At 44.2% G+C, this 25,289-nt stretch overlaps 1 protein-coding gene across 7 annotated transcripts in view; it reads left to right on the top strand.

Annotated features, from left to right (window-relative positions):
* Positions 1-25,289, top strand: part of OSMR (oncostatin M receptor) — a 93,427-nt gene that overhangs the window by 62,886 nt on the left and 5,252 nt on the right. For all 7 annotated transcript variants that reach the window (XM_056546118.1, XM_056546162.1, XM_056546127.1 and 4 more), the window contains 10 exons: positions 108-238; positions 6,274-6,439; positions 8,196-8,272; positions 11,476-11,695; positions 12,800-12,982; positions 16,123-16,224; positions 16,367-16,546; positions 16,807-16,968; positions 18,364-18,457; positions 20,729-20,801. In XM_056546118.1, the coding sequence (XP_056402093.1) occupies positions 108-238; positions 6,274-6,439; positions 8,196-8,272; positions 11,476-11,695; positions 12,800-12,982; positions 16,123-16,224; positions 16,367-16,546; positions 16,807-16,968; positions 18,364-18,457; positions 20,729-20,801 (1,388 nt within the window). The remainder of the gene's footprint in view (positions 1-107; positions 239-6,273; positions 6,440-8,195; positions 8,273-11,475; positions 11,696-12,799; positions 12,983-16,122; positions 16,225-16,366; positions 16,547-16,806; positions 16,969-18,363; positions 18,458-20,728; positions 20,802-25,289) is intronic.

Below are 25,289 nucleotides of genomic sequence, written 5' to 3'. Positions count from 1 at the left end.
TGTTTACATAAACACTAATGATACTTGTCTGCACAGCACTGTCTTCAGTATTTGTTACAATGTATCACCACGATTCTAAAGTTAATTGTTTTTTTTTTTCTATCCAGTTCTACTTCTGGCTCCTTCCAGTTTAAGAGTGGATCACGAGAACGCCTCCTCCATTACATTATCCTGGTCCCTGAGGGCAGATTACACGACCCTTGGGATCCAGTGTCAGGTGGATCTTCAGAAGACTCTGGTAAGTGAGGTTTATCATCTGATCCGCTTCTGCCCGATTCAGGGTTACTTTGTAAATCCTGCAAGTTGCCATTGGAAACTGATCGCAATTCAGCAGCACTCACCCCATCAGACATGTGACCTAATACCTCGAGCTGAGTGCATTATGGGACCCAATTAGAGCCAGACCCCTGCTGAGACGCAGATTTTTTTTTTTTTGTATTCAGTCATGGCCATAAATGTTGGCACCCCTAATATTTTAAGAAAATGAAGTATTTCTCACAGAAAAGGATTGCAGTAACACATGATTTGCTATGCACATGTTTATTCCCTTTGTGTGTATTGGAACTAAACCAAAAAAGGGAGAAAAAAAAAGCAAATTGGACATAATGTCACCAAACTCCAAAAATGGGCTGGACAAAATTATTGGCACCCTTAACTTACTATTTGGTTGCACACCCTTTGGAAAAAATAACTGAAATCAGTCGCTTCCTATAACCATCAATAAGCTTCTTACACCTCTCAGCCGGAATGTTGGACCACTCTTTTATTGTAAACTGCTCCATATCTCTCTTACTGGAAGGGCGCCTTTTCCCAACAGCAATTTTAAGATCTCTCCACAGGTGTTCAATGGGATTTAGATCTGGACTCATTGCTGGCCACTTCTGAACTCTCCAGCGCTTTGTTGCCATCCATTTCAGGGGGCTTTTTGACCTATGTTTGGGATCATTTTCCTGCTGGAAGACCCAAGATCTCGGATGCAAACCCAGCTTTCTGACACTAGGCTGTACAGTGCGACCCAAAATCCGTTGGTAATCCTCAGATTTCATGATGCCTTGCACACATTCAAGGCACCCAGTGCCAGAGGAAGCAAAACAACCCCAAAATATCATTAAACCTCCACCATATTTCACTGTAGGTACTGTGTTCTTTTCTTTGTAGGCCTTGTTCCGTTTTCAGTAAAAAGTAGAATGATGTGCTTTACCAAAAAGCTCTATCTTGGTCTCATCTGTCCACAAGACATTTTCCCAGAAGGATTTTGGCTTACTCAAGTTCATTTTGCCAAAATGTAGTTTTGCTTTTTTATGTCTCCGTGTCAGCAGTGGGGTCCTCCTGGGTCTCCTGCCATAGCATTTCAGTTCATTTAAATGTCGACGGATAGTTTGCGCTGACACTGATTCTCCCTGAGCCTGCAGGACAGCTTGAATATCTTTGGAACTTGTTTGGGGATGCTTATCCACCATCTGGACTATCCTGCGTTGACACCTTTCATCAATTTTTCTGTTCCGTCCATGCCCAGGGAGATTAGCTACAGTGCCATGGGTTGCAAACTTCTTGATAATGTTGCGCACTGTGGACAAAGGCAAATCTAGATCTCTGGAGATGGACTTGTAACCTTGACAATTTTGGTTCTCAAGTCCTCAGACAGTTCTCTTCTCCTCTTTCTGTTGTCCATGCTTAGTGTGGCACACACATACACACAATGCAAAGACTAATTGAACTTCTCTCCTTTTTATCTGCTTTCAGGTGTGATTTGTATATTTCCCACACCTGTTACTTGCCCCAGGTGAGTTTAAAGGAGCATCACATGCTTGAAGCAATCTTATTTATCCACAATTTTGAAAGGGTGCCAATAATTTTGTCCAGACCATTTTTGGAGTTTGGGGTGACATTGTGTTAAATTTGCTTTTTTTTCCTCCCTTTTTTGGTTTAGTTCCAATACACACAAAGGGAATAAACATGTGTATAGTAAAACATGTGTTACTGCAATCCTTTTCTGTGAGAAATACTTCATTTTCTTGAAAATTTCAGGGGTGCCAACATTTATGGCCAGGACTGTATGTCTATGATAACATGGTGCTCTAAGGGGCCATTCAAACTACGGAATTTCCAAACAGACAATTTTAACCCGGGCACGGAAATTTCGGTGCGGCAGCCTCCTATCGTCTTCAATGGGATTCTGTTGCATCCTGCACACTGAATATTTTTAAATTCCAGACTTCGTTGAAAGAATGAACGTGAATGAAATTGCATTGTCGTCAATGGTGACAGAGCATGTCTGTGAGGTTCTACCGCCCTCTGCAGACAGAATGGCTGCCCGGAATATCTCCAGGTGGAGATTCTGTAGTGTGAATGGGCCGTACCTGTACTGCGTTACCACAATGCACTACAAAAAAATGAAATCAGCATAGCTATATATGAGGAATACTATCAGTCAGGAGAGAGCACAGAGGAGTGCTATCAGACAGGAGAGAGCTCAGAGGAGTGCTATCAGACAAGAGAGAGCACAGAGGAGTGCTATCGGACAAATTAGAGCACAGAGGAGTGCTATCAGACAGGAGAGAACACAGAGGAGTGCTATCAGATAGGAGAGAGCACAGAAGAGTGCTGTCAGACAGGAGAGAGCACAGAGGAGTACTATCAGACAGGAGAGAGCACAGAGGAGTGCTAACAGACAGGAGAGAGCATAGAGGAGTCCTAACAGACAGGAGAGAGCACAGAGGAGTGCTATCAGATAGAAGAGAGCACAGAGGAGTACTATCAGACAGGAGAGAGCACAGAGGAGTACTATCAGACAGGAGAGAGCACAGAGGAGTACTATCAGACAGGAGAGAGCACAGAGGAGTACTATCAGTCATTAGAGCACAGAGGAGTACTATCAGTCATTAGAGCACAGAGGAGTACAATCAGACAAGAGAGAGCACAGCGGAGTCCTATCAAACAGGAGAGAGCACAGAGGATTGCTATCAGACAGGAGAGAGCACAGAGGAGTTCTATCAGACATTAGAGAGCACAGAGGAATGCTAGCAGACAGGAGAGAGCAAAGAGGAGTCCTATCAGACATTAGAGAGCACAGAGGAGTGCTATCAGACAGGAGAGAGCACAGAAGAGTGCTTTCAGACAGGAGAGAGCACAGAGGCATACTATCAGAGAGGAGAGAGCACAGAGGAGTGCTAGCAGACAGGAGAGAGCACAAAGGAGTCCTATCAGATATTAGAGCGCACAGAGGAGTACTATCAGACAGGAGAGAGCGCAGCGGAGTCCTATCAGACAGGAGAGAGCACAGCGGAGTTCTATCAGACAGGAGAGAGCACAGAAGAGTGCTCTCAGACAGGAGAGAGCACTGAGGAGTGCTACCAGACAGGAGGAGCACCGAGGAGTGCTATCAGATAGGAGAGAGCACAGAAGAGTGCTGTCAGACAGGAGAGAGCACAGAGGAGTACTATCAGACAGGAGAGAGCAAAGAGGAGTCCTATCAGACATTAGAGAGCACAGAGGAGTGCTATCAGACAGGAGAGAGCACAGAAGAGTGCTCTCAGACAGGACAGAGCACTGAGGAGTGCTACCAGACAGGAGGGAGCACAGAGGAGTGCTATCAGATAGGAGAGAGCACAGAAGAGTGCTGTGAGACAGGAGAGAGCACAGAGGAGTACTATCAGAGAGGAGAGAGCACAGATGAGTGCTATCAGACAGGAGAGAGCATAGAGGAGTCCTAACAGACAGGAGAGAGCACAGAGCAGTGCTATCAGATAGAGGAGAGCACAGAGGAGTGCTGTTAGACAGGAGAGAGCACAGAGGAGTCCAATCAGACTGGAGAGGGCACAGAGGAGTACTATCAGACAATAGAGAGCACAGAGGAGTACTATCAATCATTAGAGCACAGAGGAGTACAATCAGACAAGAGAGAGCACAGAGGAGTCCTATCAGACAGGAGAGAGCACAGTGGATTGCTATCAGACAGGAGAGAGCACAGAGGAGTCCTATCAGACATTAGAGAGCACAGAGGAGTGCTATCAGACAGGAGAGAGCACAGAGGAGTCCTATCAGTCATTAGAGAGCACAGAGGAGTACTATCAGTCATTAGAGAGCGCAGAGGAGTGCTATCAGACAGGAGAGAGCACAGAGGAGTCCTATCAGTCATTGGAGAGCACAGGAGTACTACCAGTCATTAAAGAGCACAGAGGAGTGCTATCAGACAGGAGAGAGCACAGAGGAGTCCTATCAGTCATTAGAGCACAGAGGAGTACAATCAGACAAGAGAGAGCACAGAGGAGTCCTATCAGACAGGAGAGAGCACAGAGGATTGCTATCAGACAGGAGAGAGCACAGAGGAGTTCTATCAGACATTAGAGAGCACAGAGGAATGCTAGCAGACAGGAGAGAGCAAAGAGGAGTCCTATCAGACATTAGAGAGCACAGAGGAGTGCTATCAGACAGGAGAGAGCACAGAGGCGTACTATCAGACAGGACAGAGCACAGAGGAGTGCTAGCAGACAGGAGAGAGCACAGAGGAGTGCTATCAGACAGGAGAGAGAACAGAGAAGTCCTATAAGTCAGTAGAGAGCACAGAGGAGTACTATCAGTCATTAGAGAGCACAGACGAGTGCTATCAGACATTAGAGAGCACAGAGGAATGCTAGCAGACAGGAGAGAGCAAAGAGGAGTCCTATCAGACATTAGAGAGCACAGAGGAGTGCTATCAGACAGGAGAGAGCACAGAGGCGTACTATCAGACAGGACAGAGCACAGAGGAGTGCTAGCAGACAGGAGAGAGCACAGAGGAGTGCTATCAGACAGGAGAGAGAACAGAGAAGTCCTATAAGTCAGTAGAGAGCACAGAGGAGTACTATCAGTCATTAGAGAGCACAGACGAGTGCTATCAGACATTAGAGAGCACAGAGGAGTGCTATCAGACAGGAGAGAGCACAGAGGAGTCCTATCAGTCATTAGAGAGCACAGAGGAGTACTATCAGTCATTAGAGAGCAGAGAGGAATACTATCAGACAGGAGAGAGCACAGAGGAGTACTATCAGACAGGAGAGAGCACAGAGGCATACTATCAGAGAGGAGAGAGCACAGAGGAGTGCTAGCAGACAGGAGAGAGCACAAAGGAGTCCTATGAGACAGGAGAGAGCACAGAGGAGTCCTATCAGACAGGAGAGAGTACAGAGGAGTGCTATCAGACAGGAGAGAGTACAGAGGAGTCCTATCAGATATTAGAGAGCACAGAGGAGTGCTATCAGACAGGAGAGAGCACAGAGGAGTGCTATCAGACAGGAGAGAGAACAGAGAAGTCCTATCAGTCAGTGGAGAGCACAGAGGAGTACTATCAGTCATTAGAGAGCACAGACGAGTGCTATCAGACAGGAGAGAGCACAGAGGAGTCCTATCAGTCATTAGAGAGCACATAGGAGTACTATCAGTCATTAGAGAGCAGAGAGGAGTACTATCAGACAGGAGAGAGCGCAGAGGAGTGCTATCAGACAGGAGAGAGCACAGAGGCGTAATATCAGAGAGGAGAGAGCACAGAGGAGTGCTAGCAGACAGGAGAGAGCACAAAGGAGTCCTATCAGATATTAGAGAGCACAGAGGAGTACTATCAGACAGGAGAGAGCACAGCGGAGTCCTATCAGACAGGAGAGAGAACAGCGGAGTCCTATCAGACAGGAGAGAGTACTGAAGAGTGCTTTCAGACAGGAGAGAGCACAGAGGATTACTAGCAGACAAGAGAGAGCACAGAGGAGTCCTACAAGACAGGAGAGAGCACAGAGGAGTGCTATCAGACAGGAGAGAATACAGAGGAGTGCTATCAGACAGGAGAGAACACAGCGGAGTCCTATCAGACAGGAGAGAACACAGCGGAGTCCTATTAAACAGGAGAGAGCACAGAGGAGTGCTTTCAGACAGGAGAGAGCACACAGGAGTACCATCAGACAGGAGAGACAACAGAGAAGTGCTATCAGACAGAAGAGAGCACAGAGGAGTCCTATCAGACAGAAGAGAGCACAGAGGAGTACTATCAGACAGGAGAGAGCACAGAAGATTCCTATCAGTTATTAGAGAGCCCAGAGGAGTCCTATCAGACAGGAGAGAGCACAGAGGAGTCCTATCAGACAGGAGAGAGCACAGAGGAGTGCTATCAGACAGGAGAGAGCACAGAGGAGTCCTATCAGTCATTAGAGAGCCATGTTACTTGTAAGTTACTGGTATGTAATGTATATGTAATTCCTCTTATCTGTCTCTTATCTGAGACTCGGTTTTATTCCATTCACTTAGGTCAATGTGACGAGTAGAGGAAAACGTCCAACCGAGATATACAAAGTCAGCCTCAGCGGATTACAGCCGTATACACAGTACAACCTGAGAGTGCGCTGTATGGCAGATTCATCGCTGGCAGGGTGGAGTAACTGGACCAACATTGTAGTCAGGACAAATGAAGATGGTACATATTGTTTACAAAGAAAGTTTCCCGGGGTCAGCCATATTGGAGGCACACACTTCCTTCCTGTATTGTCTGTGTAGGGGCGGCCATAATGGAGACACACACACACTGTATGATACCATTCCTCTGTGCTCTCTCCCATCCTATCAGACATTAGAGAGCACAGAGGTGTCCTATCACACAGGAGAGAGCACAGAGGGGTCCTATTAGACAGGAGAGAGCACAGAGGAGTGCTATCAGACAGGAGAGAGCACAGAGGAGTGCTATCAGACAGGACAGAGCACAGAGGAGTGCTATAAGACAGGAGAGAACATAGGGGAGTGCTATAAGACAGGAGAGAGCACAGAGGGGTACTATCATACAGGAGAGAGCACAGAGGAGTGCTATCAGAAAGGAGAGAGCACAGAGGAGTGCTATCAGACAGGAGAGAGCACAGAGGAGTGCTATCAGACAGGAGAGAGCACAGAGGAGTCCTATCATACAGGAGAGAGCACTGAGGAGTGCTATCAGACAGGAGAGAGCACAGAGGAGTCCTATCAGACAGGAAAGAGTACAGAGGAGTGCTATCAGACAGGAGAGAGTACAGAGGGGTGCTATCAGACAGGAGAGAGCACAGAGGAGTCCAATCAGACAGGAGAGAGCACAGAGGAGTACTATCAGACAGGAGAGAGCACAAAGGAGTCCTACCAGAAAGGAGAGAGCACAGGCGAGTGCTATCAGACAGGAGAGAGCACAGAGGAGTGCTATCAGAAAGGAGAGAGCACAGAGGAGTGCTATCATACAGGAGAGAGCACAGAGGAGTGCTATCAGACAGGAGAGAGCACACAGGAGTACTATCAGAAAGGAGAGAGCACAGAGGAGTCCTATCATACAGGAGAGAGCACAGAGGAGTCCTATCAGACAGGAGAGAGCACAGAGGAGTCCTATCAGACAGGAGAGAGCACAGAGGAGTACTATCAGACAGGAGAGAGCACAGAGGAGTCCTATCATACAGGAGAGAGCACAGAGGAGTCATATCATACAGGAGAGAGCACAGATGAGTACTATCAGACAGGAGAGAGCAGAGAGGAGTACTATCAGACAGGAGAGAGCACAGAGGAGTCCTATCAGACAGGAGAGAGCACAGAGGAGTCCTATCAGACAGGAGAGAGCACAGAGGAGTACTAGCCCACCCTCACTTACTGGACTTTGTCTGTGCCTGTGCTTCAGCTTGGGAAAGCCATGATTTTATAAGCCAGGATTTCTATAAAAAGGAAATACAATTTTCTTATGAAGTTTATTAGAAAGGTGAATGTTTTGTCAAGATGTACAACATATAAATAGTTTTTGTATCTGACAGTGCACATTTAAATACAGTGTAATGCACCATGCTTCTATGTCAGCAGGACAAAACAGGACCATTCACTGACAGCAAGAAGAGATTATAAATTTGCAAATAATTGAAACAGATACAAGTTAAGAATATACAGAACTTTCCATTATTCAGAAGAATAATTAATGTTCCCTTTACATGAGTTGTATATACTGTATTTATACCCTGTAACTGCCATAATGCTGAACTTGATAGGATCCATATTAATCTGTGTGTGAGGAGCTCCACCTAGAGGTTGATTCGGTTACTGCTATGGCTATGCTGTTCTCGTGTGGCCCCTCAGACTCTGGGCCCTGTGATAGCTTCATGGGCACCTATGGAAATGTAAAAATAATATGAGATTTAAGTACCTGACTAATACACTTTCCTTGTCACGAATTTCAGCACCTACAGGAGCTTTGGATGTTTGGAGACATATTGAAGAGGATGATGACGGACGGATTGTGACCCTCTACTGGAGAGTAAGTGTAAGACTTAGGGTGGGTTCACACTGCATTTCTATTACTGTTTAATGGGGTAGCTAAAAAACGATTCTGCTGTTTGCCATATAGCGGAATCTGCTTCCCATTCACTTACATTATCAAAAAAATAGATTTTTGCAAATAGGTTGTTGGTTGTGCTTTTATTGGGTGTACAAAATAGCGTAGTTGAGCACGTTTTTGTATACAGCAAAATTAAACATACGTAAATTGGCACTCTCATTAAAGTAAACTTTTTATATAATATAGATCTTTAAAAAATATAAATCTTTCCAATATTTTTCTTTTTTTTTAATTAAATGTACTTTTACCATATTTTTTGTCCTTTGAAATCCTGGCCACTAGGTGTCACCCTACTTGGTCCAGGATGGCATCCCCCCCCCCCCCCCCTCACATAATGCATGTTCAGACCACAGCTTGCCAGGCAGTTCGCTGTCTGCCTGTATATGAAACAGGCAGAGAGCGAGCGCAGTGCTTGTGCGGCGTGCACCTAATTTACATATGCCCAGCCCGTGCATCTCCCCCATTCTCCTCCTGTATTATTCATCGCGCTGCGCGCAACCCCAGTGCAGCACGAGCGGGCGTGGAGAGAAGAGAGAGAGGACCAGATAATCTGCACAGCCAGGAAGAAGGGCGGAAGCCGGCCCTGGCAGGCATCAGATGACGTTGTGCCTGCCGGCCACGCCCACTTCCTCCCTCACTGGAACACTGATCACTGAGAAGGCTGAGAAGCCTGTAAAAAGGTAAAGGGGGGGGGGGGGGGAGTTTAAAAGAATAAAAGGTAGGATTAGGGACAGATTAGTTTATGATAGGTACTCTTTAACCCTTAGAAGACACAGGGCGTATATGATCGCGGTCGAGGTGTATGAAGCGCGATCACAAGTTAAGCGCGTTTCATACCCAGTAAGTCCCAGTTGCTATCATACCACTATTGCCAGGCATCGTGAAATTCACTGATGTTTGTCATTAACCCTTCAAATGCCGCTATCAAAGTTAATTGCTGAACTTTAGTTGGCTAAAATTGTATCGCTGTTCCTTTAGTGGGGCTGTTTGGACCTCCGCTGTGCGTCCAATGTTATTTCTGCCTATCACACTACTCAATGCTGTGCTATAGCCCAACATTGTTCAGTGAGTGCATTCAAAAATTGAAGCCCCTTCCCTAATAAAAGTTTAAAGGGGTACTCAACTCCCCACGGCCATCACACTCCATCCCATAGACTTGCATTGAGGAGGTAGGGTGACCCCAGAAGCCTGTACACAGCACCCAGAATCCGGAACTAAATATTTTGAACGCTGGGGAGTGGAGTCCCGCTTTAAACACCCCCTTTTCTCATTTTTCAATACAAAAGCAAACATATATGGGATTGTGACATGCAGGAATGTCAGAACTATTAAAATATGTTAATGAAACTGCACAGTGAATGGCATAAACGTAAAAAAAAATACTTGAATTTCTGATTTTAGTCACTTTATATACCAGAATATAATACAATTTTAAAAAAGTCCCATCGAAATAATAATGGTATTAATAATAATAATAATAATAATAATAATAAAAATGCATCCCCGTATACAGAAAAATAAAAGAGTGAGGGTCTATTGACACGGCAGAATTTCGCCTCAAATTAATGCCCATAGACTTCTATGGGATTCCGCACTCCCATTCACACTTCTGAATTTCCGCAAGCGGAAATTCAGAAGTGTGAATGGGAGTGCAGAATTCCATAGAAGTGTATAAGGCTTTCATTTGAGGCGGAATTCCGTTTTCGGCACTTCTGCCCTGTGAATAGACCCTTATAGGGGCCAGACGAGGACAATTTTAAGCATACTCATTTGTTTTACAAAAAGTTACAAAAAAACAAAACCTATAAAAAATGGGTATCATTTTAATTGTACGGACCTACAATATATATATGACATAACTGTAAAGCACACTGCATATAAATATAAACCCCCAGAAGTTGAAAAATTATGTTTTTTTTTTAATTTATTTTTATTTTGCCCCACAAATAATTTTTTTTTTTTTTTGTTGCTTTGCCAAATATTTTATGGTAATAAAATGATATTTTTACAAAGGACAATTGTTCAAGCATATAAAAAAAAAAAACCTTATATGGGTATATAGGTGAATGCGTTCTACTAAGGCCATGTTCTCACATCCGGAATGTCTGAACGAAAAATCTCCATGCGGACATTCCAATGCGGAATCCGGGATGGAAATTCTGACATGTGAATGTAGCCTAAGGGTTAAGTGAAACTGTAAAACGGAAACACTAATTTCTTAAAGAGGCAGTACGAAATTACTCAAAACAGCACACATTCTGTGTGCCTACACATCAGCGATACAGAATCTGCTTTGGAGACTAAATGTTTCTTGCCAATAAATCAGTGGCCAAAATTAAAGGTTGGTGGAAATTTTTTTTTTTTTTTTTTTTTTATCAACTGGTGCCAGAAAGTTAAACAGATTTGTTAATGACTTCTATTTAAAAATCTTAATCCTTCCAGTACTTATCAGCTGCTGTATGCTCCAGAGGAAGTTGTGTAGTTCTTTCCAGTCTGACCACAGTGCTCTCTGCTGCCACCTCTGTCTATGTCAAAAACTCTCCAGAGCAGAAACAATTACCCATAGCAAACCTCTCCTGCTCTGGACAGTTTCTGACATGGACAGAGGGGTCAGCAGAGAGCACGGAAAATAAATCCAAAAAGAAAAGAACTTCCTGTGAAGCATACAACAGCTGATAAGTACTGGAAGGAATAACATTTTTAAATAGAAGTAATTTACAAATTGGTTTAACTTTCTGGCACCAGTTGATTTAAAACATTTTTTTTCCACTGGAGTACCCCTTTAACTTTCCTATGATTATTCTAAGGATGTTCTGCAGCAGCTGGGTTATGTTAAAGAGTGTATATATATATATATATATATATATATATATATATATATATATATATATATATAGGAAAACACCTGCTATTCATTGATATACAGCTTTGTCTGAAAGTTGAATAGATTGGGCTACAGAGGAAGGGGTGTAATGCGACATTCTGCTACATTCTCACATCTGATATACGATTATGGAAAAGTTTGTGCACCCACGTTTCACATATTTTTTGTGTTTTTTTTTTAAATTTGTTTGTTTTTAACATGGTAATTTCACCGTTTTTCGTTGTTTCCTTATTTTCAGCCTTCCCCACATTTTAAGGCCAATGGAAATATCTCTCACTATAATATAAAAATCCGGCCACTTGAGGGCGCCCCTGAGGCAAGAGAGAGCAGCGTCTCAGGTGTGAAAAGCTTCTCAATATCTTTAGGTGAACAAGCGTATTCTATCAATGTCACCGCCCACAATAAAGCCGGAGGATCGCCGCCTGCTGAGCTACGGATCCCTGCGAAAGCTGCAAGTGGTAAGTTCTTTTTGGTTGTATCTGAAAACACAGAGAGATCTGTTTGTGACTGAGCACCAGAGTATATAGTACCAGAGTATATAGGAACTGTGCATATGGATCCCATACTTGACTACTCCGCCGCTCACCAGTAATGTTGAATAAGTTCAGATCTATTCACATCATCATGTCAAGGTACATGGTACAGGACACTTTTCTGCGTACATACACCGAAACGCGGCCTGTACCATTTACCTTGACATAATAAGGTGAATAAACCTATTCGACATTACTGGTGAGTGCCGGGATTTACTTTTTGCATACTCTCGATTGTTTCCACCACGATCACCACCATACACAGAAGTCCCGACCCACCATTGTTCGTAAAGTCATGTATAGGCAGCTCTGTATCTGCCCCAGCGTTCGGAACATTTTGTTCCCAACAGTTGGTGCACAACCACGCCCCTCGTGGTGTAACGTCACGCCCCCACAATGCAAGTCTATGGGAGGGGGCGTGGCAGCCACCACGCCCCCTCCCATAGACTTGCATTGAGGGGGCATGGTGTGACGTCACAACCCCCGCCGCCGACACCTGACATTCTAAACAAATGCCAGGTGCTGCACAGAGATCACGGGGTCCCATCTGCGGGACCCCCTCGATCAGACATCTTATGCCCTATCCTTTGGAGAGGGGATAAGATATTTAGGAGCAGAGTACCCCTTTCACTAGGCCAACAAGGCCTAAACCAAGGGCTTCCGTTTATCAGGGGGCAGCGGCTGGGGTGTGTGTACGAGTCAGCTATCACTGGCACAGTGGCACTTCTGGACTAGCCTAAATACCCTTGGAGGTGGGGCTAAAAGAGGAAGGGGTGGAGTTTATAGAGAAAGGGGTTGGTTATTTTACCAAAAAGGTGAGGTCAGGCCTAGGGGAGCACAAAACCTAAATACACCGCTATGTACAGGCCAAATTTCCCTCTACCATATTAATATGGCTAAAGCACAATAGATTAGTACTATGCGGGGGGTCTGATTTGCCATCCTGGAGACGGTATATTATTGGAATTTTACAGTAGATAATTCTATGGAAAAAAATAGTTACACGTGTCCTGTAATTGTCACCTTAAGGCACAGAGCAGACGGCTGCCGACCGATCATACGGCAAAGATGGAGGAATATACATAATGTGGCAGCACAAGCGCAATGTACACGGATATGTGGTGGAGTGGTGCTCCGTGCCCAGATCTCCTCATTGTGACCTTCAGTGGAAAAAGTACAACTCCTCAATCCAGAGCGACGTCATCAAATCACGTAAGACCATTTTGCTAAATTGTCACTGTTATTTGTCTACAGCTCCAATGCAGACTTATGTGTTTCCATTACAGACTACAAACAAACCCTCTGCAGTCTCATCCTGCAAGTTAGATAATATCATGTGCAAAACACATAAAGGTGGGATCACGTGGCCCCCAAACCAATTGGACATCGGGGCAACCCCAGAAACATGGCTCAAAATATGATTTCAGACTCAATTATTTGGTTCGGACAACCCCTTTCATCAGGACTATTTGAATTGTTTTATTTTGGAGTTTTAAAGAGGCACCGTCTGTTTTATTCCAGCACAGCTGCATTCATGAGTTTCATTACTGTAAGTGGGTCATGTGATCACTAGTCTGACCCACAGAAAATGACATTGCTTGATGTGTCAGAGGAAGTGGTTAGTGCTGAGTCAGCTGACTTCCTGTAAACTACAGGATGACATCATCAGATCAATTTTGCCCAGACCTCACTTTTCCTAGCTCTATCTGTATACTGCGGCTATATCTATGGGATCAGGATAATAGTAGTTATACACCTCCCCTTCCCAGCTCTATCTTTATACTGCTGCTGCTATCTCTATCCAATCAGGATATATAGAGGTTATACACCCTCCCTAAGGCACAAGGCATACACAAAAACCTCTACATAATTATCTAATAGCCTATGCAGCAGTATAAAATAATAAATCAATAAAAAATAAATAAATAATAATAATTCCCCAGAGTTCTTTAAAGGAGATCTCCAGTTTTGAAAAACGTATCCCCTATCCTACAGATAGGGGATAAGTTTCAGGTCCCGGGGGGGGGAGTCCGACCGCTGGGACCCCCGCAATCTCCTGTACAGGGCCCCGGCAGCCTGCGGGAAGGGGGCGTGTCGACCACGGCACGAAGCGGCGTCTGACACGCCCCCTCAATACAACTCTATGGCAAAGCCAGAGCACTGGGGCGTGGTCGACACGTGCTCTCTGGCCAGCGAGCCAGGGCTCCGTACAGGAGATGACGAGGAGCCCCAGCGGTCGGACCCCCTTTAGGATAGGGGATACGTTTTTCAGGACTGGACTACTCCTTTAAATAAAATTTCACCGCTAAAGTCTTCAAAATCTACAAATTAAGTTTCACTTAACACTAAAATAAAACCCTAAATATTCCTTTTCTCGTATGTTATCAAAAGAGCTTATTTTCTCATTAAAGTTAAAAAATTATTTTGTCATTTGTGATCTCATCATAGTCACTATGGGGGAGATTCATCAAAACCTGTGCTGAGGAAAAGTCAACCAATTGCCCATAGCAACCGAAAACGAAAGAAGCAATCTGGTTCCTATGGGCAACCAGTCAACTTTTGACTCCATAATAATTACTAGTGTTGAGCGGCACAGGCCATATTCGAATTCGCGATATTTCGCGAATATATGGACGAATATTCGTCATATATTCGCTAAATTCGCATATTCGTAATATTCGCATACGCGAAATCCGCACGCCAGTCTCACACAGTAGTATTAGAGCCTTCTTTACACCACACAAGCTGGAAGCAGAGAGGGATGATCACTGTGATGTGTACTATGAAAAAAAAAAAAAAAGAATATTCGTAATTACGAATATATAGTGCTATATTCGCGAATATTCTCAAATTTGCGATATTCGCGAATAAAATTCGCATTGTGAATATTCGCGAGCAACACTAATAATCACTGTGACCAGATGATAATACTTCAGTGGCATCAAGGTTGGCAGTAGGAGCCCCTCCTGGCATGGATAACTCACGCTTGGCATTCATGTAGGAGGATTGACAACAGATCTCACTGATGTCACCAAAACCTGACAACAATCCATTGGGTATGAAGTCTGCCCCACTCACTATCCAATGTATATTTTGTAGGGATACAATGGTTGACCATACTCCTGGGACCAAGTGTTCTTAGATGGACCTTGTCTTTCTACTCTCGGTGTTTGAGAAGTTCTGTAGTAAGATGGGGGTGGAGGCCCTTGTGCTCTTACACAAAATCCAACAATCTCTGGCACACTCCTCCAGAGCTAGGTGGCTTTCAAGTGTTGCCAATGTTTTTTAAAGGGGTACTCCAGTGGAAAACTTAATTTTTTTTTTTAAATCAACTGGTGCCAGAAAGTTAAACAGATTTGTAAATTACTTCTATTAAAAAATCTTAATCCTTCTAGTACTTATTAGCTGCTGAATACTACAGAGGAAATTATTTTCTTTTTGGAACACAGAGCTCTCTGCTGACATCATGACCACAGTGCTCTCTGCTGAAATCTCTGTCCATTTTAAAGGGGTACTCCCGTGGAAAACTTTTTTTTTAAATCAACTGGTGCCAGAAAGTTAAACAGATTTGTAAATTACTTCTATTAAAAAATCTTAATCCTCCCAGTACTTTTTAGGGGCTGTATACTACAGAGGAAATGCTTTTCTTTTTGGATTTCTCTGATGTCACGACCACAGTGCTCTCTGCTGGTCTATGCTGTCCATTTTTGGAACTGTCCAGAGCAGGAGAAAATCCCCATAGCAAACATATGCTGCTCTGGACAGTTCCTAAAATGGACAGCAGAGGTCAGCAGAGAGCACTGTGGTTGTGACATCAGAGAAATTCAAAAAGAAAAGCATTTCCTCTGTAGTATACAGCCCCTAAAAAGTACTGGAAGGATTAAGATTTTTTTTTATAGAAGTAATTTACAAATCTGTTTAACTTTCTGGAGCCAGTTGATTTAAAAAATAAATAAATAAAGTTTTTCACCTGAGTACCCCTTTAAGATGGTTGCAGTCTCCTAAATAATTCCCCTCTGTCCTCCAAACCCAATATCAATTTTCAGAGCCCCTTAGATCCTTTGATGGAGGCAAAAAGTCTAATATAAAAAGCAGAATGATGGACACCATGGGGGAGATTTATCAAAACCTGTGCAAAGGAAAGTTGCTGAGTTGCCCATAGCAACCAATCAGATCGCTTCTTTCATTTTCCACAAGGCCTCTGCATGAATGAAAGAAGCGATCTGATTGGTTGCTATGGGCAACTCAGCAACTTTTCCTCTGGCCAGGTTTTGATAACCCCCCACCCCCACCCACCTTGTGTCCAATCATTTGTGATGCAAAATGTCACCACACCTCTGTTACATCTTCAGGAACCTTCAGACCAGGAGTGAGATACGATTTCAGAATTTACGGATCCATGGAAGATGGAGAACACCTCCTGGAGAAGGCGGAGGGATACACTAAGGAAAATGGTAAATAGAAACATGTGTGGGCATTATTGGAACTGTTTACCCAGGTGCCATGAATCCCCCCATCAAGGGCACTGTTTGTCCTAATCTATATATAGCAGCATCAATACATTATACCTTAGGTGTTGTTTTTGTATTTTTTTAGTATCTTCTGTGAAGCCAAATGTGAAAATTAGTAAGATTGAATCTCGGTCGATTTTCTTGGACTGGTCACCGTATCCAACCGATGGGTCTCAGGAAGGATTTATTACTGGGTACAACGTTTATGTGAATGATACAGAGAAGGACTGCGACCTGGACAAAGCTGATGACTATCCACAGCTAGGTAAGAGATCACACTGCAGCGGGAGCCCCAATAGCCGCCTGTCCCCACAGGACTTACATTACAAAAAGAAGATACACCCGAAATCCTGCTACTCCACTCTTATTAAATGCTTAGGGATAGCACACAAAGCAATGCCATATAGTCAACCAAAATACAGGCATATGAAATATTAAAAATGGCACCACACAGTGCACATACATTAGTACCGCACAGTGCTCTAATGATAGAATCTATCTCTCACAACTAGTATGTTTTTGCAGGTCACTTTCGTTTGTGCAAATTTTGTATCAGAGATCCAAATAAAATGCAGATCACAATCAACAAACTGAGACCAAATGGAAAATACGAGGTGGCTGTTGTGGCCATCACCGGTGGAGGAGAGACCCCTGCAGAATTTAGGAAGGCTTATACCCCCACTGACAGTAAGTGACATGCATTGTTATTCTCCATTAGTCACTATAGAACAGTGTGTGACTGGCTTCACACCACGTTTTGTACTTACGGTTCCCGTATACGGCTGGGAGGAGGGGGGGCGGGGCTTAATCGCGGCACCCGCACTCAGCCGTATAGGGGAACCGTATTTAATGCATGTCTATGAGCTGACCGGAGTGAACCGCAGCCTCCGGTCAGCTGCGTTTTCGGCCGTATGCGGTTTCCCGACCGTAGGCAAAAACGCGGCTGACCACGTTTTTGCCTGCGGTCGGGAAACCACATACGGCCAAAAACGCAGCCGACCGGAGGCTGCGGTTCACTCCGGTCGGCTCATAGACATGCATTAAGTACGGTTCCCCTATACGGCTGAGTGCGGGCGCCGCAATTAAGCCCCGCCTCCCTCCTCCCAGCCGTGTACGGGAACCGTAAGTACAAAACGTGGTGTGAAACCACCCTTATAGGCAGATTGATAAAGTGATTTTTCCCATTAGACATCTTGATCATGATATACCCCGTCCACCATAATGTGTATGTTTGGATTAGTTATTGTTTTTGGTGCGTTGATGCTTGTGTTTTTTTAAAGTATATATGGAGAAAACTTGGTTCTGGTGCTATATCCATGCACTAGGCTTCTTACTGTACATATGTCTTGGGCCTGGTTCCGTTACTGAATCCATGTCCTGAGATTTGTTCTCTTACCATATCTATACACAAGATTTGAGAGAAACGTTGCTGAGTTCCCCATAGCAACCAATCAGATCGCTTCTGTCATTTTTTGAAAAGGCCTCTTAAAAATGAAAGAAGCGATCTGATTGGTTGCTATGGGCAACTCAGCAGCTTTTCCTCTGGACAGGTATTGATAAATCTCCCCCTATGTTCTCTGCTTGGATCTATTAATGTCACTGTATATTCTGGCCTTGTTTCGGTATTGTACTCGTGTACTGAGTTTGGAGGTGTATATATGCATCTATGTTATGGCAATCTTTCTGCTAACATATTTTCGTATGGACTGTATGGATCTGTTACTGTATCTGCGTTTTAGATCTGTACCTTTTACTGTATGTTCTAGACTTGTTTTTAAACATCTGGCGCTGAAATTTAAATTCCGGTGTCCGCAGAAAGAATAAGCATGTCTATTCTTTCTGCGGAGTCCGCCCAAAATGCATTGCAGTCTATGAGACGACGCATTTCCATGCGGTCCTCTGTTGTCAGGGGAATGTCCACACAAAGGTTTTACTTGCAAACACCCCCGTGTGAACATAGCCTAAAAGGAGGAGTGGGGGGAAGCTGTTAACCCTAACCATGCTAATACCAGATATTGAAGAAAAGAAAAGCCCTTATGCATGCCTCTGGTTCATTCATAATTCTCTTTTCTCTTTTTTTAGCCGGGGCAGCGCTACGTTCCATACTTGCCCCAGTCCTTACGGTGTTAGCGCTGGCACTAGCGCTACTATTTATAGGATGCTGGAAGAGAACCTGGTGAGTGTTCACAAGCTACAGGTACTGAGTCCAAAAGGATAACTTGTAAATTCGGGTTCCCAATGCAAAATCTGTAACAGGGCACCATGTCTATGGTGTGTCCTTTATAATACTGGTGTTTTCTTTTGCCCTCCCTATAGTTATGCCTCTTGTGTAGTCATACTGTCAGGACTGACCGGGGAAAGACAGGGGGAGTGAGCCCTAAACTGACCCTAAAAACACTCTCCCTGCCTACTTGCCCATCCATCCTAACCGATGGACCGACAACTGGGCGCCAGTCCCTCCCTGCGCTAAAGTGCAGTGCCGTAAAAACACATAAAAATACACAGTCGGTCACTAGCCAGAAAACTTACAAGAACATAGAACACTATAAATACTGGACTCAGATAACTAACAAAAACAAATAAAGTTCAGAGGACACAGAACAGAGTTAGCACAGAGGAACACTATAGACCAATGGTAAGGCACAGAGGAAACACTAATTTAGTAATCATAAACTCTATGATTAGTGCATGTACTAACAAACTCTAAAGATCAGATGAACCAAACAGGATATAAATATAGGACACTGTTCATACTAAACACAGATAACCAAGAAACAGATTAGGTTCAGAACACAAGACTGGAAAACAGATGAGTCTGCATAGTCTCCAGGAAAAAACAGGAATGATAAACTCAATCCCCCAGATAACCTCCAGTAGACACAGGAATGTCTTGATACCAGAACGCAATCTCCCAGGGTCCGCCACGGAGATCTCTTGTCCTAATTCTCAATTCCCTGGAGTCCCCATGAAAAGGTAACAGGGATATCTTGTTACAAAAACTCAGAAAACGGATACAAGAAAACACACAGTGTGAACAGCTACTTAGCAGAAAATAAATACTAATCCTAAAAACCGACTAATCAAACACAGATTAAACTCTACTATGAGCAAGCTACATAACCATGGCTAAAACCCAGAACATCTCAAAGATAAATACAAAGTGCCTGCTAAGACAAAAATAGTAGATTTAAAACAAAGTGTGTTTAACCAACAGCTTCATAGCAGAATGTCATTCACCAGTCCAGAACCTAGACTGAGCTGGAGATTTCTAGACACACCCGCAATACTATTGGGTGAAAGGATAAAAGCTTTAACTATTTCCTTGCCAGGAAACATCAAACTGTTCAGACACAACCTAAATCCAATGTCCATGTCTGAACTCAACCAAGACAGACATTACACATACGTACAGTCATATGGCTTTATTTTGGTTAGATATCATCATGTACTCCTCCAGGCTCCATACACCATCCCTCGTGACATTCGCCTATTACCCCTGTAACACCTATGAATGTACACCCATGGGAACCCATAGCCATCTTCCTCTGCCTGATACGAGTAGAGATAGAGAAATTCAATGTCAAACCCTATCTGGGTGCTGCATAACCAGGAACATATTTGTCATTTTGGGGCAAGGAAAAGCCCCTTTTTTCCTATAGAAGATAGAAATATGGCGGCATGGGTTTTCTCTAAGGCTATGTTCACACATCCGGAATTTTTGTGCGGCATTCCGCATAGGAGCTCTGATGATGATTCCGGAGCAGCAGAGTCTCATTGTATTCAATGGGATTCTGCTGTGCTGTGCACATGGCGGAATTCCCACGCCAGAAGTTTCTGGCACGGACTCTGCATGAAATGCATAGCTGTCTATGAGATGGTGCATATTCCCATGCAGTCTCCGGAATGTCCATATGGAGATTTTCCTTGCAGACATTCCGGAGTGGGAACATAGCCTAAGCCTTAGGGTCTATTCACATGGCGGTATTTCCACTTGCTGAATTCTGCCTTAAATTAAAGCCCATAGACTTCTATGGGATTCCGCACTCCCATTCGCACTGAATTTCCGCTTGTGGACCACATCTGCAAGGAGTCTGTATGTTTTCCCACATTCCTAAGACATCCTGAAAGTGTTTAAGATGGGGAACTTAGCGACAAGCAAATCTCCCGAAATTTGCACTGCCGATTCGGACTCTAATGTGACTCTGCGCCTTGCACAGTGAATGTTAAAGGGTATCTATAATGTTGCAGCAACTAGATACATATCCAAACTGTCCAACACATTACAGTTACTCTTTCACTGAGTGGCGAGGCATACAGTGTATGCTTTGCTGCTCAGTGAACAGGAGGAAGAACAGAATGCTCACTATCTGTGTCCAACGATGCAGAATATGTTGGTGCCATTATATGAAATATCTTTTTATGAGAACGTGTTTTCTTTTTTTTTTAGGCTCAAGAGAATGTGTTTTCCTGACATTCCCGATCCTAACAAGAGCAAAATATTTTCCTTCGATGGGAAAAAGGTGAAATGATGAAACTTTTTACATTCATTCTAACTTGTGTATTATCGATTGAAATCACATAAAGTTGTTTAGTTTGAGGGGTTCTATGGTGTGGACATCCTCTTTTGGAGGCCCTTAAACAGTGTTTTCCAAACAGCGTGTCTCCACCTGTTGCAAAACTACAACTCCCAGCATGCCCGAACCCAGAGTACTCCTTTAAAGGCATCTGTTGAACATAAGTCCATCTGTCCCCTACTTACTGCTAATTGACCAAATGTATAAGACTAAGAAATAGGAGACTTACTGAGAGAGTAGTGGATGCATGGAATATTCTTCCTGCAGAGGTGGTAGCTGCAAATACAATGAAGGAGTTTAAAGTGGTTATCCAGCATAAGGTGACTTCAGTACGTACCTGGCAGACAGTAATGGACATGCTTAGGAAGGATCTGCACTTGTCTTGTGGCTAAATGTTGTGAGATTACCATAACACTGTGGCTAGCTGTTTGTCAACTAGTATTTCCTGTTTGAGTTTTCTTTTTTTGACTACAAATCCCACAATTCCATTTTCCTCCCTCCCACACATCAGCAACCCCAACCATTGAAACATAAATGAGCTGCATCCATTCAAATCAGTGTGGTTTTAAATCAGGGTGCCTCCAGCTGTTGCATTAGTTGCAGATTGATCTCTCTCCCACCAAGCGATCCCTCCACTCATTGAAGCAAACAGGCTCCCTCTCATTGCAACCTGGGAAAAATCTGAGACAACAGTCATTTTGTATGCTGGTAAAAATAAATATTGAGTTGAAAATCACAGAAGAATTGTGAGAAAACCGTCACACACAGGTACAGACACTATATTATGAACTACACTAACTTTACAGCCCCTGTAGCATAGTCAAATAAAAAAAAATCCTGGAATACCCCTTTAACCTGTTGGGGACAAAGGGCGTATGCATACGCCCTTGCGTCCTGGTACTTAAGGACGAAGGGCGTATCCATACGCCCGTGGGAATTTCGGTCCCCGCCGCGCGCAGGGTGGGGACCGGACCGGGGTGACTGCTGATATCGATCAGCAGGCACCTCGCGCAAATGGCCAGGGGGGTCATCAGACCCCCCCCCCATGTTGGCCATCGGCGCAAATCGCAAGTGAATTCACACTTGCAATTTGCGCCGATTCCGGGTCATACAGGTCTATGGTGACCTGGAATATAAGGGGGATCGCGGTTGTCTGAGACACCTACGATCCCCATGAAGAGATAGGAGTGAGGTGGCAGGGGTGCCACCCCTCCTATCCCTGCTATTGGACGTCTAGACGCGACCACCAATAGCAAATCGGGGGTGGGGGGGTTAACTTTCGTTTTCCCCGTCCTGCCCGCCCACAACAGGCAGGGCAGGACGGAGAAACCGGTGCCGAAGATCCACTTACCGATCCGGAGGCTGCGGGCGATGGTGATCGGCGGGCGGCGATGTCTTGCGGCAGAAGAGGACGGCTGCCTGGATCCTACGGAAGACGGTAAGTTGCCTAGCAACATCTGGAGGGCTACAGTCTGAGTCCACTATACAGTGGTCTCTAACCTGTAGCCCTCCAGATGTTGCAAAACTACAACTCCCAGCATGCCCAGACAGCTGTTTGGGCATGCTGGAATATGTAGTTTTGCAACAGCTGGAGGGCTACAGTTTTAGACCATTATACAGTGGTCTCTAAACTGTATCCCTCCAGATCTTGCAAAACTACAACTCCTAGCATGCCCACATAGCTGTTTGCTGTCTGGGCATGCTGGGATTTGTAGTTTTGTAACATCTGGAGGGTCGCAGTTTGGAGATCACTGTGCAGTGGTCTATAAACTGTAGCCCTCCAGATGTTGCAAAACTGCAAATCCCAGCATGCTCAAACAGCATGCTGGGAGTTGCAGTTAAGTACCTCCAGCTGTTGCATAACTACATCTCCCAGCATGCCCTTCGGCGATCAGTACATGCTGGGAGTTGCAGTTTTGCAACAGCAGGAGGCACACTGGTTGGAAAATACTGAGTTAGGTAACAGAACCTAACTGAAGGTTTTCCAACCAGTGTGCCTCCAGCTGTTGCAAAAGTACAACTCCCAGCATGCACGGTCTGTCAGTACATGCTGGGAGTTGTAGTTCTGAAACAGCTGGAGGTTTGTCCCCCCATGTGAACGTAAAGGGTACATTCACCCGGACAGGTTTACAGTAAGTTTCCTGCTTCAAGTTTGGGCTGCGGCAAATTTTTCGCCACAGCGCAAACTCCTAGCGGGAAATTCACCGTAACACGCGAGTGTGAATGTACCCTAAAAACACTATGCTACACTAACACCTAATAAAGAGTAAAACACTACATATACACTCCTTACACTGTCCCCCCCCCCCCAATAAAAATGAAAAACGTATTGTACGGCAGTGTTACCAAAATGGAGCCTCCATCTGTTGCAAAACAACAACTCCCAGCATTTCTGGACAGCCACTGACTGTCCAGGCATGCTGGGAGTCTGGAGGCACCCTGTTTGGGAATCACTGGCGTAGAATACCCCTATGTGCATGCCTATGCAATCCCTAATTTAGTCCTCAAATGCGCATGGCGCTCTCTCATTTTGGAGCCCTGTCGTATTTCAAGGAAACAGTTTAGAGCCACATATGGGGTATTTCCGTACTCGGGAGAAATTGCACAACAAATTTTGGGGGCTTTTTCTCCTTTTACCCCTTATGAAAAGGAAAAGTTGGGGGCTACACCAGCCTGTTAGTGTAAACATTTTTTTTTTTTTACACTAACATGCTGGTGTTGCCCCATACTTTTTATTTTCACAAGCAGTAAAAGGAAAAAAAGACCCCCAAAATTTGTAACGCAATTTCTCCTGAGTACGGAAATACTCCATGTGTGGGCGTAAAATGCTCTGCGGGCGCACAACAAGGCTCAGGAGTGAGAGTGCACTATGTACATTTGAGGCCTAAATTGGTGATTTGCACAGTGGTGGCTGCTTTTACAGCGGTTCTGACATAAACGCAAAAAAATAAATACCCACATGTGACCCCATATTGGAAACTACACCCCTCACGGAACGTAACAAGGGGTATAGTGAGCCTTAACACCCCACAGGTGTTTGACGTATTTTCATTAAAATTGGATGGGAACATGAAAAAAAAAATTTCACAAAAATGCTGGTGTTACCCTAAATTTTTCATGTTCACAAGGGAAAATAGGAAAAAAAGGCCCCCAAAATTTGTAACCCCATTTTTTCAGAGTAAGAAAAATACCCCATATGTGGATGTAAAGTGCTCTGCGGGCAAACTACAATGCTCAGAAGAGAGCGCCATTGTGATTTTGAAGAGAAAATTTGTCTGGAATTGAAGGCCACGTGTGTTTACAAAGCCCCCATAGTGCCAGAACAATGGACCCCCCCCCACATGTGACCCCATTTTGGAAACTACACCCCTCATGTAATGTATTAAGGGGTGCAGTGACCATTTACGCCCCACAGGTGTCTAACAGATTTTTGGACAGTGGTCCGTGAAAATGAAAAATTAAAATTTTCATTTGCACAGCCCACTGTTCCAAAGATCTGTCAAACGCCAATGGGGTGTAAATACTCACTGCACCCCTTATTAAATTATGTGAGGGGTGTTGTTTCCAAAATGGGGTAACATGTGGGGGGGGGTCCACTGTTCTGGCACCACGGGGGGCTTTGTAAACGCACATGGCACTTGACTACCATTCCAAATGAATTCTCTTTCCAAAAGCTCAATGGCACTCCTTCTCTTCTGAGCATTGTAGTTCGCCCGCAGAGCATTTTACGTCCTAACATGGGGTATTTCCATACTCAGAAGAGATGGGGTTACAAATTTTGGGGTGCATTTTCTCCCATTACCCTTTGTAAAAATGGTAAATTTGGGGGGAAAACTGCACTTTAGTGAAATTTTTTTTTTTTTCCATTTACACATCCGACTTTAACGAAAAGTCGTCAAACACCTGTGGGGTATTAAGGCTCACTGGACCCCTTGTTACGTGCCTTGAGGGGTGTAGTTTCCAAAATGGTATGCCATGTGGGGTTTTCTGCTGTTCTGGCACCATTGGGGCTTTCTAAATGTGACATGCCCCCCAAAAACCATTTTAGCAAAATTCATTTTCCAAAATCCCATTGTCGCTCCTTCCCTTCTGAGCCCTCTACTGCGCCCGCCGAACACTTGACATACACATATGAGATATTTTCTTACTCGAGAGAAATTGGGTTACACATTTTGGGGGGCTTTTTCTCCTATTACCACTTGTAAAAATTCAAAAACTGAGTCTACAAGAACATGCGAGTGTAAAAAATGATGATTTTGAATTTTCTCCTTCACTTTGCTGCTATTCCTGTGAAACACCTAAAGGGTTAACACACTTACTGAATGTCATTTTGGATACTTTGAGGGGTGCAGTTTTTATAATTGGGTCATTTGTGGGGTATTTCTAATATGAAGGCCCTTCAAAACTGAAGGATATCCTTCATATAAAACAGGG

Source organism: Hyla sarda, chromosome 1 (genome assembly GCF_029499605.1).
Source record: "Hyla sarda isolate aHylSar1 chromosome 1, aHylSar1.hap1, whole genome shotgun sequence".
NCBI lineage: Eukaryota > Metazoa > Chordata > Amphibia > Anura > Hylidae > Hyla > Hyla sarda.
The sequence above is the reverse complement of the archived record's forward strand: the minus strand, read 5'-3'. Positions and strand labels throughout refer to the sequence as shown.